Source organism: Anomaloglossus baeobatrachus, chromosome 4, assembly GCF_048569485.1.
Source record: "Anomaloglossus baeobatrachus isolate aAnoBae1 chromosome 4, aAnoBae1.hap1, whole genome shotgun sequence".
In the NCBI taxonomy this organism is placed as follows: domain Eukaryota; kingdom Metazoa; phylum Chordata; class Amphibia; order Anura; family Aromobatidae; genus Anomaloglossus; species Anomaloglossus baeobatrachus.
Window position 1 is genome coordinate 152,218,343 of NC_134356.1, and position 14,503 is coordinate 152,232,845.

Sequence of the window (14,503 nt, forward strand, 5' to 3'; positions counted from 1 at the left end):
CTCCCGATCATCCAAGATGGCAGCGCGCACACCACTGCGCCGCCCACATTCGCCCTCTTCCTCTGCCATGACACATACGACAGAAAACTCCTCCCCGGGTCCAGCTAAGTCACTCCCCATACCCCCCGGTGTTCCCCGGTGTCTCTGTACCTCGCGCAGCGTTGATCCCCCACGATCCCTCCTCCTTCACAATAAATTCTGGCCGCATGAGCATAGAGTGGCTGTGAGCTCAGCGTCCTGCTTTGAGAATGGCTGTGGTGGAATTATGCCTGGTCTCTCTCTCTCTCCCCTTTCCCATGCTTTACACTGCAGCTCTGCTCATTCACATTCCCTTCCTCAAACTTTACACTGCATGTGCGTTTCAAAAAGCATCCAAAACGCTGCATTTTAGATGCATTTTGAATGCATTTTGGTTGCATTTTTGACAGTGCGGTCCCACTCGGCTCTGCTACATTTCCATAGAGCACGGCTGGCTGTGAGACAGAGCCGCACGATAAGAATGAACTTGGATGAACTTCACCCGGCTTCATTGTCATCTCGTGGCTGTCTGTGTGCCGCAGCCTGATTTGCGATCACAGGTGAAGACTCACCGGTGACTGCAAATAGCGCGACTCACCTCAGTCACTCAGGGTATCAACGGTGACGTCGCTCAGATTACCTGACTGACGTCACCGCTGATAATGCGACTCACTTCAGTTGCTCTGCTCCTGTAGGCTTCATGTATCAGAGTTGTATGCGTCTTGGGACCTCGTGTGGATTATGCCAGACCTGGAAAGGTGTTTGGGGATTTTAAAAAAGTGGGGAAAGAGTGATTTTTCTTTTATTCCAAACAAAGGATTTTTTGGGTGTATGTGTTTATTTTCTTTAACTTACAGGTTAATCATGGAAGGTGTCTCATAGACGCCTGCCATGATTAACCTAGAACTCAGTGGCAGTTATGGGCTGCCATTAACTCCTTATTACCCCAATTGCCACCGCACCACAGCAATTTGGCATGAGCTGGGTAGAGTCCCGGGACTGTCACATCTAATGGATGCGGCAATTCCTGGCGGCTGATATTTTTAAGCTGGGGAGCTCCCCATAACGTGGGGCTGCCCATCCTGAGAATACCAGCTGTGTGGCTTTAACTTGACTGGCATCAAAATTGGGCGGACCGCATGTCTTTTTAAAATTATTTATTTACGTTATTGCATGATATACACCCGCCCACCTGCTGCTGTGATTGGTTGCAGAGAGACAGTTGTCACTCAGTGTGGGGACTCGTCTGAATGCAACCAATCATAGGCGCCAGTAGGCGGGTGAAGCAGGAAAAATGAGATGGAATAATGAGCGGCCGGCATTTTCAAAAGCAGGAGAAGCTGCCAGAGCAGTGTGACAGCTGTGCAAAGCCACGCCAGTGACCGGTGAGTATGAAAGAGAGAGGGAGAGACCGACTGACCGACATAGACAGAGACAGAGAAAGATCAAAAGGCTGATGACTTATATAGCCCCTATGACACTGTGTGGCCAAGCCAATCACAGTAACACCACAACAAAGATGGCTTCGGCGGTACTGTGAGGGCAAGCAACATCAGATGTGTTCATTGGCTGCACAACAAGCATCAGAAAGTCAGAAATGAAACTGAAAGTATCGGAACGGATACTGTTTTATTCGTCAGATAGCGAATAGTGCGAATACCTCAATATCCGTCGGATACCGAATAGTGTCGAATACATTCGCTCATCCCTAGACATTACCATTAGCTACTCTGATTGCAGCAACACTGTACTGCAATGATCAATCATTGCAATGCAATGCAGATGTCAGAGCTGCCCTTTGAGAAGCCTCAATGATCAAGCTGCAGGCATGATCACTGAGGCTTATGTAATCTGGTGACTTTGGAGACGATCAAGCCCTCGCGATTACATCGCAAGGGCACCAATCGGTGGGGAGAGGGAGTGTGATTCCAATCTTAATCCCGTAAGTGCAGCAATCGATATTGATCACGGCATTTAGGGTATTTTGGGCATTAAACAGCCAGGGATGATGTGGGCAACGTCCTTGACAGTAAGGGTCAGGTCTCATCTGTCAGAAACGCCGAATCCCAGCGGCAATTGCGCTGGGCACAGATCCTGTACCCCACGATCACCATGACTTAACTATACATGTTTGGTCGGGAAATACTTCCCTTCCATGAAGTATAGATACGTCAATGGTTGTAAAGTGGTTAATAAACAACATGATCTGAACCTCAATGCCCAAGGATACACTAAGAGAGGCCTCTGACACACATCCGTGAAAATCACGCACGTGCCGCGAGACACGTATTTTCCCTGCGTGTTGCTTTTGGAAAGTATGTGTCTCCGGTACGTGCGGGCCATGTGTGTTCTTCGTGTGCTATCCGTGATAACACACGGAGAACCGGTAATTTGCAAACTCACGTGGCCCTTGCTGCTGTCCGTGGTGCTGATCTTCGGTCTCCATCCCTGCCGACTCCCTACTGCTGCTGCTGCCGGCTGCAGTGAAGTGAATATTAAATGAGCGGCGGTCGGCAACAAGTGACAGCAGCGGCAGAGACAGCAGGGCTGGAGAAGGTGAGTAAAGATTTTTTTTTTCTCTGACACGTGAGTTTTCTCCGACGCGTGTCACACGGGACCGCATCCACACTACATCCGTGTGACACCTGTGATGCCGGAGAAAGCGTGGACATGTCGAGCTTGTTGGAAAACGCGCACAGGTACAAACGACACGGACACACATTCCGTGTGGTTTTACGTGTGTGTGCCTGCTACCATAGGGTAGCATTGGTGTACGTGTCTCCATGCCGCCGGTACGTGCAAAAACGTACCAAACACATACCGGCGGCACGGATGTGTGTTTTACGCCAGAAACTTACCCTTGCAACTTGACGCGCTGCAAACCTGCACTTGTGTATCGTGCCTGCACTGTAAAGAGCCATAAGCGTAGGGGGACCATGACTATGAGAAGGGTAGACCCATAATGCACTCCTAGGGTTTAGTTTTTGCATAGTGGTGTACATTTTTAGGAAGGGGAGATGCTGCATTATAGGAAGAGCACAGGATGTGGCCTGGAGCTTGCTGGGAGGAGGGGAATTTATAAGGGAATGGAATTCTTGTCTTATCTATGTAGAGATGTTATGGAAGCAGTCATGGCTTTTTCCTTCTATAGGTTTATTTTCATTGAATTGAAATAACCATAAGTGCTATTTTCATGGATACTTTTATTGTTGATGTAATATGTATATTGCTTCATTTGTTTCTATAAATAACACTGGGTTTAAAAAATCTGAGATTTCCTTCCCCATTATTCACACTGGGTACAATCACGTTGTAGAGAATTTCCATACAGGTATCAGGGGAAACAGTGTATTTTCCATACAGACTAGTGTCTCTTGCACGCTCCAATCTCATTTTGTTTTAGGTTGAATCCATTTAAGGTGTCAAATGTCCTGTTAGTGGCGATTTAGGAGTCAGGTGGAGGTTGCAGGCAAATTATGGTGGACTAATTTGATCTATACAGGATTTAAAATTTCGTAGTGGTGAACAGGCTCGGCTATGGGAGGGGGGGGCAGCCTGAAGAACGTAGTATGGTAATATCTTTACAGCTGTCTGGACTGGTGTGGTATGTCGGACTGCTGCGATATCGCAGCATCTGGTAAACCCTGTGTTGTAGCACCTCGTCTGACTCCTACTATGGTGATTATAATCCTGAGATTTTAAGTAAAACTGTAGCCATTTATACATCCAATCTCATGTTTTGTGTATTTATTATCATTGAGTGTAATTATGGTCATTTAGGGGGAATATCTAACAGTCATGTGGTCCAGCACACAACCTAAACAATATGAAAGTTGTCATATTAGAAGGCAATTTCAAATCACAAATGCATAAAAGGGTTTGTGAACATAAACTTATTACAGTCTTTGATATTGTTTACACATTTACACGCGTAAATCTGTAAGGAGTATTTATGACTTACTACAAAATCTGAGGAATCTGTTTCAGAGGCAATGAGAGCACCAGGTCACTGATTTACATGGATATTGGGACTATAAAACTTTCAAACCACTTACATAAACTAATTAAGGATTTTCTCTCTAAGCTCAGTTTCACAGTATATTTAAAGGTCTATTTTATGCAATGCCTGTTTTCTCTGTGTGTGTATATGTCTTAAGATACTATGTTATACCATGTGAGATGGAGACCTAAGTAGTCTTACATAGTTGCATTCACTACAGTTCAAACGTTTGGGGTCACCCAGACAATTTTGTCTTTTCCATGAAAAATCATACTTTTATTTATCAAATAATTGTTGCATAATGAATAGAATATATAGTGCAAACATTGACTAGGTTAGAAATAATGATTATTACTTGAAATAATAATTTTATCCTTCAAACTTTGCTATTGTCAAAGAATGCTCCCTTTGCAGCAATTACAGCTTTGCAGACCTTTGGCATTGTAGCTGTTAATTTGCTGAGGTAATCTGGAGACATTTCACCCCATGCTTTCAGAAGCCAATCCCACAAGTTGGATTGGCTTGATGGGCAGTTTTTTGCGTATTATACTGTCAAGCTGCTCCCACAACAGCTCAATAGGGTTGAGGTCTGGTGACTGGGCTGGCCACTCCATTACTGATAGAATGCCAGCTGCCTGCTTCTTCCCTAAATAGTTCATGCATAATTTGGAGGTGTGCTTTGGGTCATTGTTCTGTTGCAAGATGACATTGGCTCCAATCAAGCACTGTCCACAGGGTATGGCATGGCATTGCAAAACGGAGTGATAGCCTTCCTTGTTCAAAATCCCTTTTACATTGTACAAATCTCCTACTTTACCAGCACCAAAGCAACCCCAGACCATCACATTCTTGACAGATGGCGTCAGGCAGTCCTTCCAGCATCTTTTCAGTAGTTCGGTATCTCACAAAAGTTCTTCTGTGTCATCCAAACACCTCAAACTTCAATTTGTCTGCCCATAACACTTTTTTCCAGTCTTCCTCTTTCCAATGTCTGTGTCCTTTTGCCCATATTAATCTTTTCCTTTTATTAGCCAGTCTCAAATATGGCTTTTTTTTGCCACTCTGCCCTGAAGGCCAGCATCCCAGGGACACCTCTTCACTGTAGACGTTGACACTGGTGTTTTGTGGGTACTATTTAAAGAAAGCCATTTGAGGACCTGTGAGGCATTGATTTTTTAAACTAGAGACTAATGTACGTGTCTTGTTGCTCAGTTGTGCAGCGGGGCCTCCCACTTCCCTTTCTACTCTGGTTAGAGCCTGGTTGTGCTCTCCTCTGAAGGGACTAGTACACACCGTTGTAGGAAATGTTTCGCTTCTTCGCAATTTCTCGCATGAAATATCCTTCAATTCTAAGAACAAGAGTAGACTGTCGAATTTCACATGAAAGTTCTTTTTCTGGCCATTTTGAGAGTTTAATGGAACCAACAAATGTAATGCTCCAGATTCTCAATTAGTTCAAAGGAAGGTCAGTTTTATAGCTTCTCTAATCAGCAAAGCTGTTTTAAGCTGTGCTAACATACTTGTACAAGGGTTTTCAAGGGATTTCTAATCATCTATTAGCCTTCTAACACAGTTAGCAAACACAATGTACCATTAGAACACTGGATTGGTGGTTGTTGGAAATGGGCCTCTATACACCTATGTAGATATTGCATTCAAAACCAGACATTTGCAGCTAGAATAGTCATTTACCACATTAACAATGGGCAGAGTGTATTTCTGCTTAATTTAATGTTAATTTCATTGAAAAAAATGTGCTTTTCTTTCAAAAATAAGTAAATATCTAAGTGACCCTAAACTTTCGAACTGTAGTGCATGTTAAAAAAAGACCTAGGTGCATCTAGTTCAACCTTCCTGCACCAATAATACATTTTGTCACTATGTCACTTCTAACCAACAATGTTGTGTGTACTGAGGAAATCATCCAGCTTTTTTTTAAAAGCTGTCATAGACCTGACACTGCTACTTTTGTGGTAGGACATTCCACAGTCTGGCTGCTCTAACTGTAAAGAAACCTTTCCTATTTAGCTGCCAGAATCGCTTTTCTTCCACTCGCAGTGAATGCCCCATGGTATTGTCTTTGGAAGGAATAAGACATTCCCAGTCCTTTATATTGACCACACATGTAATCTATATATATAATTGCCTTATTCTGTCTGTCTGTCTGTCATGCTCCAAAATTGTGTCCTTACGGTGACACAAAGCTGATTGGCCGCTGGGCTCGCCATGGCCCCGCCCCCCGCACGGATTGGCCGCTCGCCTCGCCTCGGCTCCTCTCCCTGCACGGATTGGCCGCTCGCCTCGCCACGGGTCCGCCCCCCCCGCACGGATTGGCCGCGACTCAGACTCAGACTCAGACACACTCAGACTCACACTCACACGCACACTCACACGCACACTCACACTTTCACACTCACATCAGATCGCATCCACGTCCTGCAGCGGCGGAACACACACACCTCACACACACATCAGATCGCATCCACGTCCTGCAGCGGCGGAACACACACACCTCACACACACATCAGATCGCATCCACGTCCTGCAGCGGCGGAACACACACACCTCACACACACATAAGAACAGACACACACACACATCAGATCACACTCACTCTCACACACACCTCACACACACATCAGTTCGCATCCACATACTCACAACATCCCGTGATATCGCTTGCTTCTCGGCGGCGATACTGTGCTGTGAGCTTCCAGGACCTGCTGGAGGATCACATGGCCGGAAGCATGTGGTATCTCTGGATGTTGTGAGTGTGTCAGCGCGTATGTGCGATATCGTCAGTGTGTGTGTACGCGATCGGAAGTGTGTGAGTGTATGTGAGTGTATGCGATCGGATGTGTGTGAGTGTGTGTGTGTGTGTGTATACGATCGGATCTGTGAGTGTCGGCAGAGGAGCACGGCGTGCAGCACAGCTGCTGGGACCGCCCACCGGTGGGCACAGGGAGAAGTGGGGTGTGTGTGTGAGTGTATGCGATCATATGTGTGCGTGTTTACTGTCTGATGTGTGACTGTGGAGCACGATGGGGGGTGCACAGCATGGGGGATGGAGCACGATGGGGGGTGCACAGCATGGGGGATGGAGCACGATGGGGAGTGCGCAGCATGGGGGATGGAGCACGATGGGGAGTGTGCAGCATGGGGGATGGAGCACGATGGGGGGTGCGCAGCATGGGGGATGGAGCACGATGGGGGGTGTGCAGCATGGGGGATGGAGCACGATGGGGAGTGCACAGCATGGGGGATGGAGCACGATGGGGAGTGCACAGCATGGGTGATGGAGCACGTTTGGGAGTGCGCAGCATGGGGGATGGAGCACGATGGGGAGTGCGCAGCATGGGGGATAGAGCACGATAGGGAGTGCGCAGCATGGGGGATGGAGCACGATGGGGAGTGCGCAGCATGGGGGATGAAGCACGATGGGGAGTGCGCAGCATGGGGGATGGAGCACGAAGGGGGGTGCGCAGCATGGGGGATGGAGCACGATGGGGAGTGCGCAGCATGGGGGATGGAGCACGATGGGGAGTGCGCAGCATGGGGGATGGAGCACGATGGGGAGTGCACAGCATGGGGGATGGAGCACGTTTGGGAGTGCGCAGCATGGGGGATGGAGCACGATGGGGAATGCGCAGCATGGGGGATGGAGCACGATGGGGAATGCGCAGCATGGGGGATGGAGCACGATGGGGAATGCGCAGCATGGAGGATGGAGCACAATGGGGAGTGGGGATGGAGCACGATGGGGGGTGCGCAGCATGGGGGATGGAGCACGATGGGGGGTGCGCAGCATGGGGGATGAAGCACGATGGGGGGTGGACTACGATGGGGGGTGCACACCTCCCCCCAAAACACACACACACACTGCCACACACGCACTGCACAACACACCACACACACACTGGGAACCACAAACACCATCCTACACAGACACACCCACACACAGACAACGCCGCAGACACACAACACCCAACACACAAACACCGCGGCACACACAAATATACGCACATACCGCACAACACACACATTGCACAAAACATACCTCCCCCAAAACACACACACACACACCCACACAAACCGCGCAACACACACAACGATACAGATACACAGCGCTCCACAAATAACGACACACAACGCAACACACAAACAACACCGCTCTCACCCCCCGCTACACCCAGACAACACCCAGAACATGTACAGCGCCCTACACAAACACTTGGTAACTACACACAACAACATCTATATATATAACAAAAATCATACATGAACTACACAATACGTAAATTCTAGAATACCCGATGCGTAGAATCGGGCCACCTTCTAGTTATACATATAAATGAGATCTCAACTGAGACGTCTTTTTTGTAGATTTAATATCCTAGTCTTGAAAGCTTGCATTGAACTGTAACATCATTTATTTTATTTTTGTTAGCCAATAACTACTAGATTGTTAATTATGTTTCTTCCACTGAGAACAATTAAGGCTGCTTTCACGCATCAGTTTTTTGCCATCAGGCACAATCCAGCAAAAACAGGAAAAAATGCATCCGGCATCTGTTGCTGCCCGATGCATTTTCCCCCCCATAGACTTCTATTAGCGCCGGATGGCCTTGCGTTCCATCCGGCTTTCGCCGAATCCGGCAAAATTTGCTTGTCCGGCAGCCAGATGGAACGTTAAAGGGAATGTTTTTTGTCTCCGGCAAAAAAACGGATTGCGCCGGATCCGGTGCTGTACGGCTTATTTTATAATGGAAGCCTATGGGCGCCGGATTCATCGTCATCCGTCATATGCCGGAAACCAATGATGGATCCGGTTTTGGTTTCTGGGCATGCCCAAACGTTGTGTAAATAGTCACTCTCCCTTTCTCTCTCTGTTGATATGTCGGTCGGTCCGTCGGTGTCTGTCTGTCTGTCTGTCTCTACCTCCTTTATACTCACCGATCATGGGCGCGGCGCTGTACAGCTGTCACACTGCTCTGGTGGCTTTTCCTCTTTTGTAAATGCTGGCAGCTCAGTATTCTATCTCGCATTCCCTGCTTCCCCCGCCGCCTATGATTGGTTGCAGTAAGACACGCCCCCACGCTGAGTGACAGCTCTCTCCCCGCAATGAATCACAACCGCCGGTGGGCAAGTCTATATAGTGCAGTAAAATAAATTAAAAAAAAAAAACGACATGCAGTCCCCCTCAATTTTGATACCAGCCAAGGCTGGTATTCTTAGTAAGGTGAGCCCCATGTTATGGAGAGCCCCCCAGCCTAAAAATATCAGCTAGAAGCCGCCGGAATTGCCACATCCATTAGATGCGACAGTCCCGGGACTCTACCCGGCTCATCCCCGATTGCCCTGGTGCGGTGGCAATCGGGGTAATAAGGAGCTAATGGCAGCCCATAGCTGCCACTAAGTCCTAGGTTAATCATAGCACGCGTCTATGAGAAACCCCCCATGATTAATCTATAGTGAAAGTAAATAAACACAAAACACAGAAAAATCCTTTAGTTGAAATAAAAGACAAAAAGCACCCTCTTTCACCACTTTATTAACCCCCAAATATCTGTCCAGGTCCGATGTAATCCACACATGGTCCAACAACGCTTTCAGCTCTGCTACATCGGAAGCTGACAGGAGTGGCAGTAGAGCACCACCGCTCCTGTGAGCTCCACGCAGCAACTGAAGTGAGTCAGCAGTGACGTCACTCAGGTAGTGCCAATATGTGTGCGGTGAAGATGGGTGCGGTAGAGCCTGGGTGTGTGCAGTGATGATGGGGGTGGTAGCACAGGGCTGTGTGCGGCGATGATGGGTGCGGTAGTACCGATGTGTGTGTGGGGATGATGGGGGCGGTAGTGCCGGGGTGTATGCGGTGATGATGGGGGCGGTAGTGTCTGCGTGTGTGAGGTGATGATGGGTTCGGTAGTGCTGGTGTTTGCGGTGATGATGGGTGCGGTAGAGTCGGTGTGTGAGGTGATGATGGGTGCAGTAGTGCTTGCGTGTGTGCGGTGATGATGGGGGGGGGTAGGGCCGGGGAGTGTGCGGTGATGATGGGATCTCTATCGCTCTCTATCGGCATGAAAAAGAAAAAAAAAACATCCGTTTTTTGCTGGATCCGTCGCATCAGTTTTTACATAATCTGTGACGGATCCGTTGCATCAGGCACAAACCGGATTGTGCCTGATGCCAAAAAACTGATGTGTGAAAGCAGCCTAATCCTTTCTTCTGCACAGGGACAGTGATTTCTTTAGACAGTGCTAGCTCTATGCAAGCCAGGGATGTAAATCAACATAACAGCAGTGGCAGTAATCTAGAAGTTGGTGGATCAGTGCTCCACAGCAATTAGCCATGCAAAAGGTGCATTTGAGAATTGTTTTGTGGGGCAACAAAAAGACAGAAGAAGCATTTACCTGCTGCACATTTCTATCAACCTGTAAACACAAAGTCCACCATTCTTCTTTATGCACACAACCATCATATACATTAAAAATTCTACATTAGGCTATGTTCACACTGGGCATTCTTGTAGCGTTTATTAGCTGCAGGTTTGCCTTGGGTTTTATGCATATCCATGCTAATAAAATGCTACTTTTTACAGCCCCAGCAAAGTCTATGAGATTTCTGAAATCTCATGCACACACACCCAAACACGTCAAGATTTTTTTCCTGACTGTTTTGTGAAATACATCCGGTTTTGCTGCATTCTAAAAAGAATGAACATGTCAATTATTTTCAGCGCCGCTGCTACGGTTTTCACCCTAGTGACGGGTAGACTCGCAGATACCCTGGATCAAGTTTTTAATTAACCCGGTTAGACTCGCTGATCCAAGGTTTCTGGCCGGCACTTAAATGGTGGTGGGAATAGCCATACTCAGGCTATTTACGGTCACAGGTATCACCAGATGTGACCGGAAATCACCTGAGTGCAGGGACCACTGATTGTGCGGCTCATTCATTCTCTGGAGCTCCCAGCAGGCAGTCCAGTTCTATGGCTGCTTGCTGTCAGTGTAAGATGTAGCAGAGTTGAATCGGCATGGCACCTGGTGTGAATTACGCCGAACGTGCAGGGGCGATTATGGGGTTAATAAAATGGAGAAAAAGGGGGCTTTTTGTATTTTATTTCAAATACAGGATTTTTTCGGTGTTTGTGGTAATTTCTTTTCACTTATTACAGATGGGTGACTAGGGTGTATCAGACGCCTGCCATAACCAATCTAGGGCTTAGTCACAGCTATGAGCTGTGATTAGCTCCTTATTACCCAGATTGCCACCACACCAGGGCAATTCGGGAACAGCTGGGTAAAGTGCTGGAATTGTCTCATCTAATGGATGAGACAATCTTGTCCTGCTGCAGGCTGATATTTTTAGGCTGAGTCTCTCCAGCCTGAGAATACCAGCCCCCAGCTGTGGGCTTTATCGTGGCCGGGTATCAATTTTGAGGGAACCGCAGGCTAGTTTTTTATTTATTTCAATAATTAAAAAAACAGCGTGGAGTCCCTCTTAATTTGATAACCAGCAAAGATAAAGCCCATACCTGGGGGCTGCAACCTGTAGCTGTAGGATTTATCTGTGCTGGGTATCAAAATATGGGGGACCCTACGTCATTTTTAATTTATTTTTTACTGTATAATAGATCCGCAGACTCCAAGGGGGGAGAGAAGCAGTGAATATATATTAGGCTAATGAGAGGCACCGAAAGTAAGAGGGGCTGCGGAAGCAGGTAGAGATGATCTGAGAATGTATGGGCTCCTTCCAGGTTAGTGGGCATGACTATGTAATAGTGGCCTGTTGAATGACATCATACCTGGAAGGAGCCCATGCACTCTAGCATCTACCGGAGACTGGCAAGTATAGTGCACTTACTTTACTTTTTTTTTTTTTTTTTTTACTACCCGAGTGCCGGATCCAGGTCAATACCGGCCCAGCACTCTGGTACCCTTGAACCCTTGCAGGTCCTGACATCACAGAAAAAAAAAAACGCTGTAAAAATGACAAAAAAACACCACAAAGACCACATCAAAACCACACCGAACAAGCAGATGACTCCCAGGAGTCCTGCAACAAAGTCGGGTTTTGGTCAGGAAAAAAAACACTGCAAAAACGTCCTTTGTGAACATAGCCTTATATAGACAACACAGTATAAAGAATATCATGTACCTTGAATTCTCCAATTTCGTTTTAAGTAAATCCACATAATACACTTCATCGCCTTGAACCAAAACATCAATATCTATCTTTGAGGTGCCATTTTCAACGTTCTGCTGCAAAAGAAAGATTCAATAAAAAAACAATTGTTGGAAAGGACTTTTCTACAAGTCAGCAATGACCAGTCTTTGCTCATTTTGTTACTTAATCTTTGCTCATTTCATTACTTCTACTCTCAAGTAAACTTTATTTTAGTTTAAATATCTACTATACAGTTTCGGAGACATGGGCCACTATATTTAGTACAATTTTTTTTTAAGTTTTTACAAAGGGGGCATGGTTCTAAGCATTTTCTGGTGACACTTGTTTCAGCTGCTTTATATAATTTATACTGCAAGCAACGCTGCTCTGGTACACAGCATAAAGACTAGCAACAACGAAAAAGGCCCATATCTCTGACACCATATGGTATACGGATTGTCATGAACAACTGGGGGAAAGACGGGGGGGGGGGGACGACGACATATAGTTCTGGTACAGTCAATGCCAAGTCCCACACTAACACAAGTAAAAAATTTGCTGCTACCACCAATCATTTATAGGTATAATGGACGCACGTTAGATAGCATAAGGCATATTTGGGTTCAGGGTTTATATAGAACAAGAGGACAAAGCTATTAAATTTGATTCAATTTTTATATTAAAATTATTATTTTTGATAGGTGATATTTTAGTAGCCGGTGTATATAAAAAATATACAATGTTTTACAAAAGGGAACAATACAGTATGATATAGGTAATTACATAAAAATAAAAAGGGATAAACATGAGACTTACTAAACTCGTGGCACAGATATGACTTATGGGTTTAAGGAGGGATGATCTCCAAGACTAAAAATGGACAGCACCACAGCTTATCTGTGTTCTTCAGAACTGAACAAAGCAAAAATGTGGGAGCTGACTTATGACCTCAGGTCACACTCCACTCTATGAACTCATATGTGCCTGTCTTGTGGGATGTTCCCAGAGCTTCAAAAAATTACGAAACTAGTTTTCAGCATTTCTTTGCCCCTGGGACTCACAGGTGAGGAATATTAGTGCCATATTTTCTATCCTGATTTTACTTTCACATAGATATGAAACACAACATATCTGGCATCATTTTATTTGCCAATATCCATTTTTTTGGGATACCAGCAACCACCCAGCAAAGCAAAATGATGCTCTGCGTTCGCCGCTTTGCCAGGATTCCAAAAATTTAAATTTACATATCTCTGATATTAACATGGCACCTGAAATCTTGGTTCATAGCTTTTTTTTTTTTACCTAGAAGAACAAAGATGTCTTTCTTTCACATGCTCCCTGAGCTACATACATCCCCTGATCTTTAATACCCCTATCCAATAGCTGACCAGGTAATATTGCCATAGTACCAAGGAGAGAGGAGCAGCCATAGGCATCTCTGTGCTAGCTTTGGTTTGGGTATAAGATAAATTGTTCATGACACTTTATATTTATATATACCTATATATCCACGGGGCTCACAATCCAAATTCCCTATCAGTATGTCTTTGGAGTGCTGGAGGACCCAGAGGAAACCAACGCAAACCCGGGGAGAAGATATATACTTCTTGCAAATGTAATTCTAAGTCAATCACACTTCTGTGAAATCGACCTGTCCAGTTATGTAGCAACACGGATTGTGAATCAATTTATCCTGCTGTTGTGCAAATGGAACAGACAACAGGTCAAAATGATAGCCAATTAGCAAGACAACCACAATTAAAGGAGTGGTCCTCCAGGTGGTGGCCATAGACGATACATCTGTTTTCATTCTTTTTAGATGTTATTTTAGTCAATTTAGCATTTTGTCATTGCTCTCACCCCTAGAGGTGTCTACAACCCTCAAAAGTTGCTTAGGTAGGGCAGTTCATCCAAGATGGCATATCATTGTGAGCTGTGGCAAAAAGGTTAACAGTGTCTGTCAGCACAGTGTCCAGAGCATAAGAAGATACCAGAAAACAGCTCAGTACACCAGGACACAAGGAACAGTCCTTTGGAGGCCAACAACCCAGCAGCAGGAGGGCTACCTCCTCCTTTGTGTAAGGATGAACAGTGCCAGAGCCCTGCAAAATGACTGCCAGCTGGTAACTAATATCCACGTGTCTGCTCAAACGGTCAAAAACAGACTCCATGAGGGTGATTTTATATATATATATATATATATATATATATATATACATATACACACACACACACACAATATATGTATATGTATGTATATACAGTTAGGTCCAGAAATATTTGGACAGTGACACAATTTTCACGAGTTGGGCTCTG

The 14,503-nt window shown here is 45.8% G+C and overlaps 1 protein-coding gene across 5 annotated transcripts in view; it reads right to left on the reverse strand.

Moving 5' to 3' along the window:
- SPDL1 (spindle apparatus coiled-coil protein 1) overlaps window positions 1–14,503 on the reverse strand; it is a 1,183,111-nt gene that overhangs the window by 618,722 nt on the left and 549,886 nt on the right. For 4 of the 5 annotated variants that reach the window (XM_075344564.1, XM_075344563.1, XM_075344560.1 and 1 more), the window contains exon 9: window positions 12,176–12,279. In XM_075344564.1, coding sequence (XP_075200679.1) covers window positions 12,176–12,279 — 104 coding nt within the window. The remainder of the gene's footprint in view (window positions 1–12,175; window positions 12,280–14,503) is intronic. The other variant, XM_075344562.1, reaches the window with a different exon arrangement.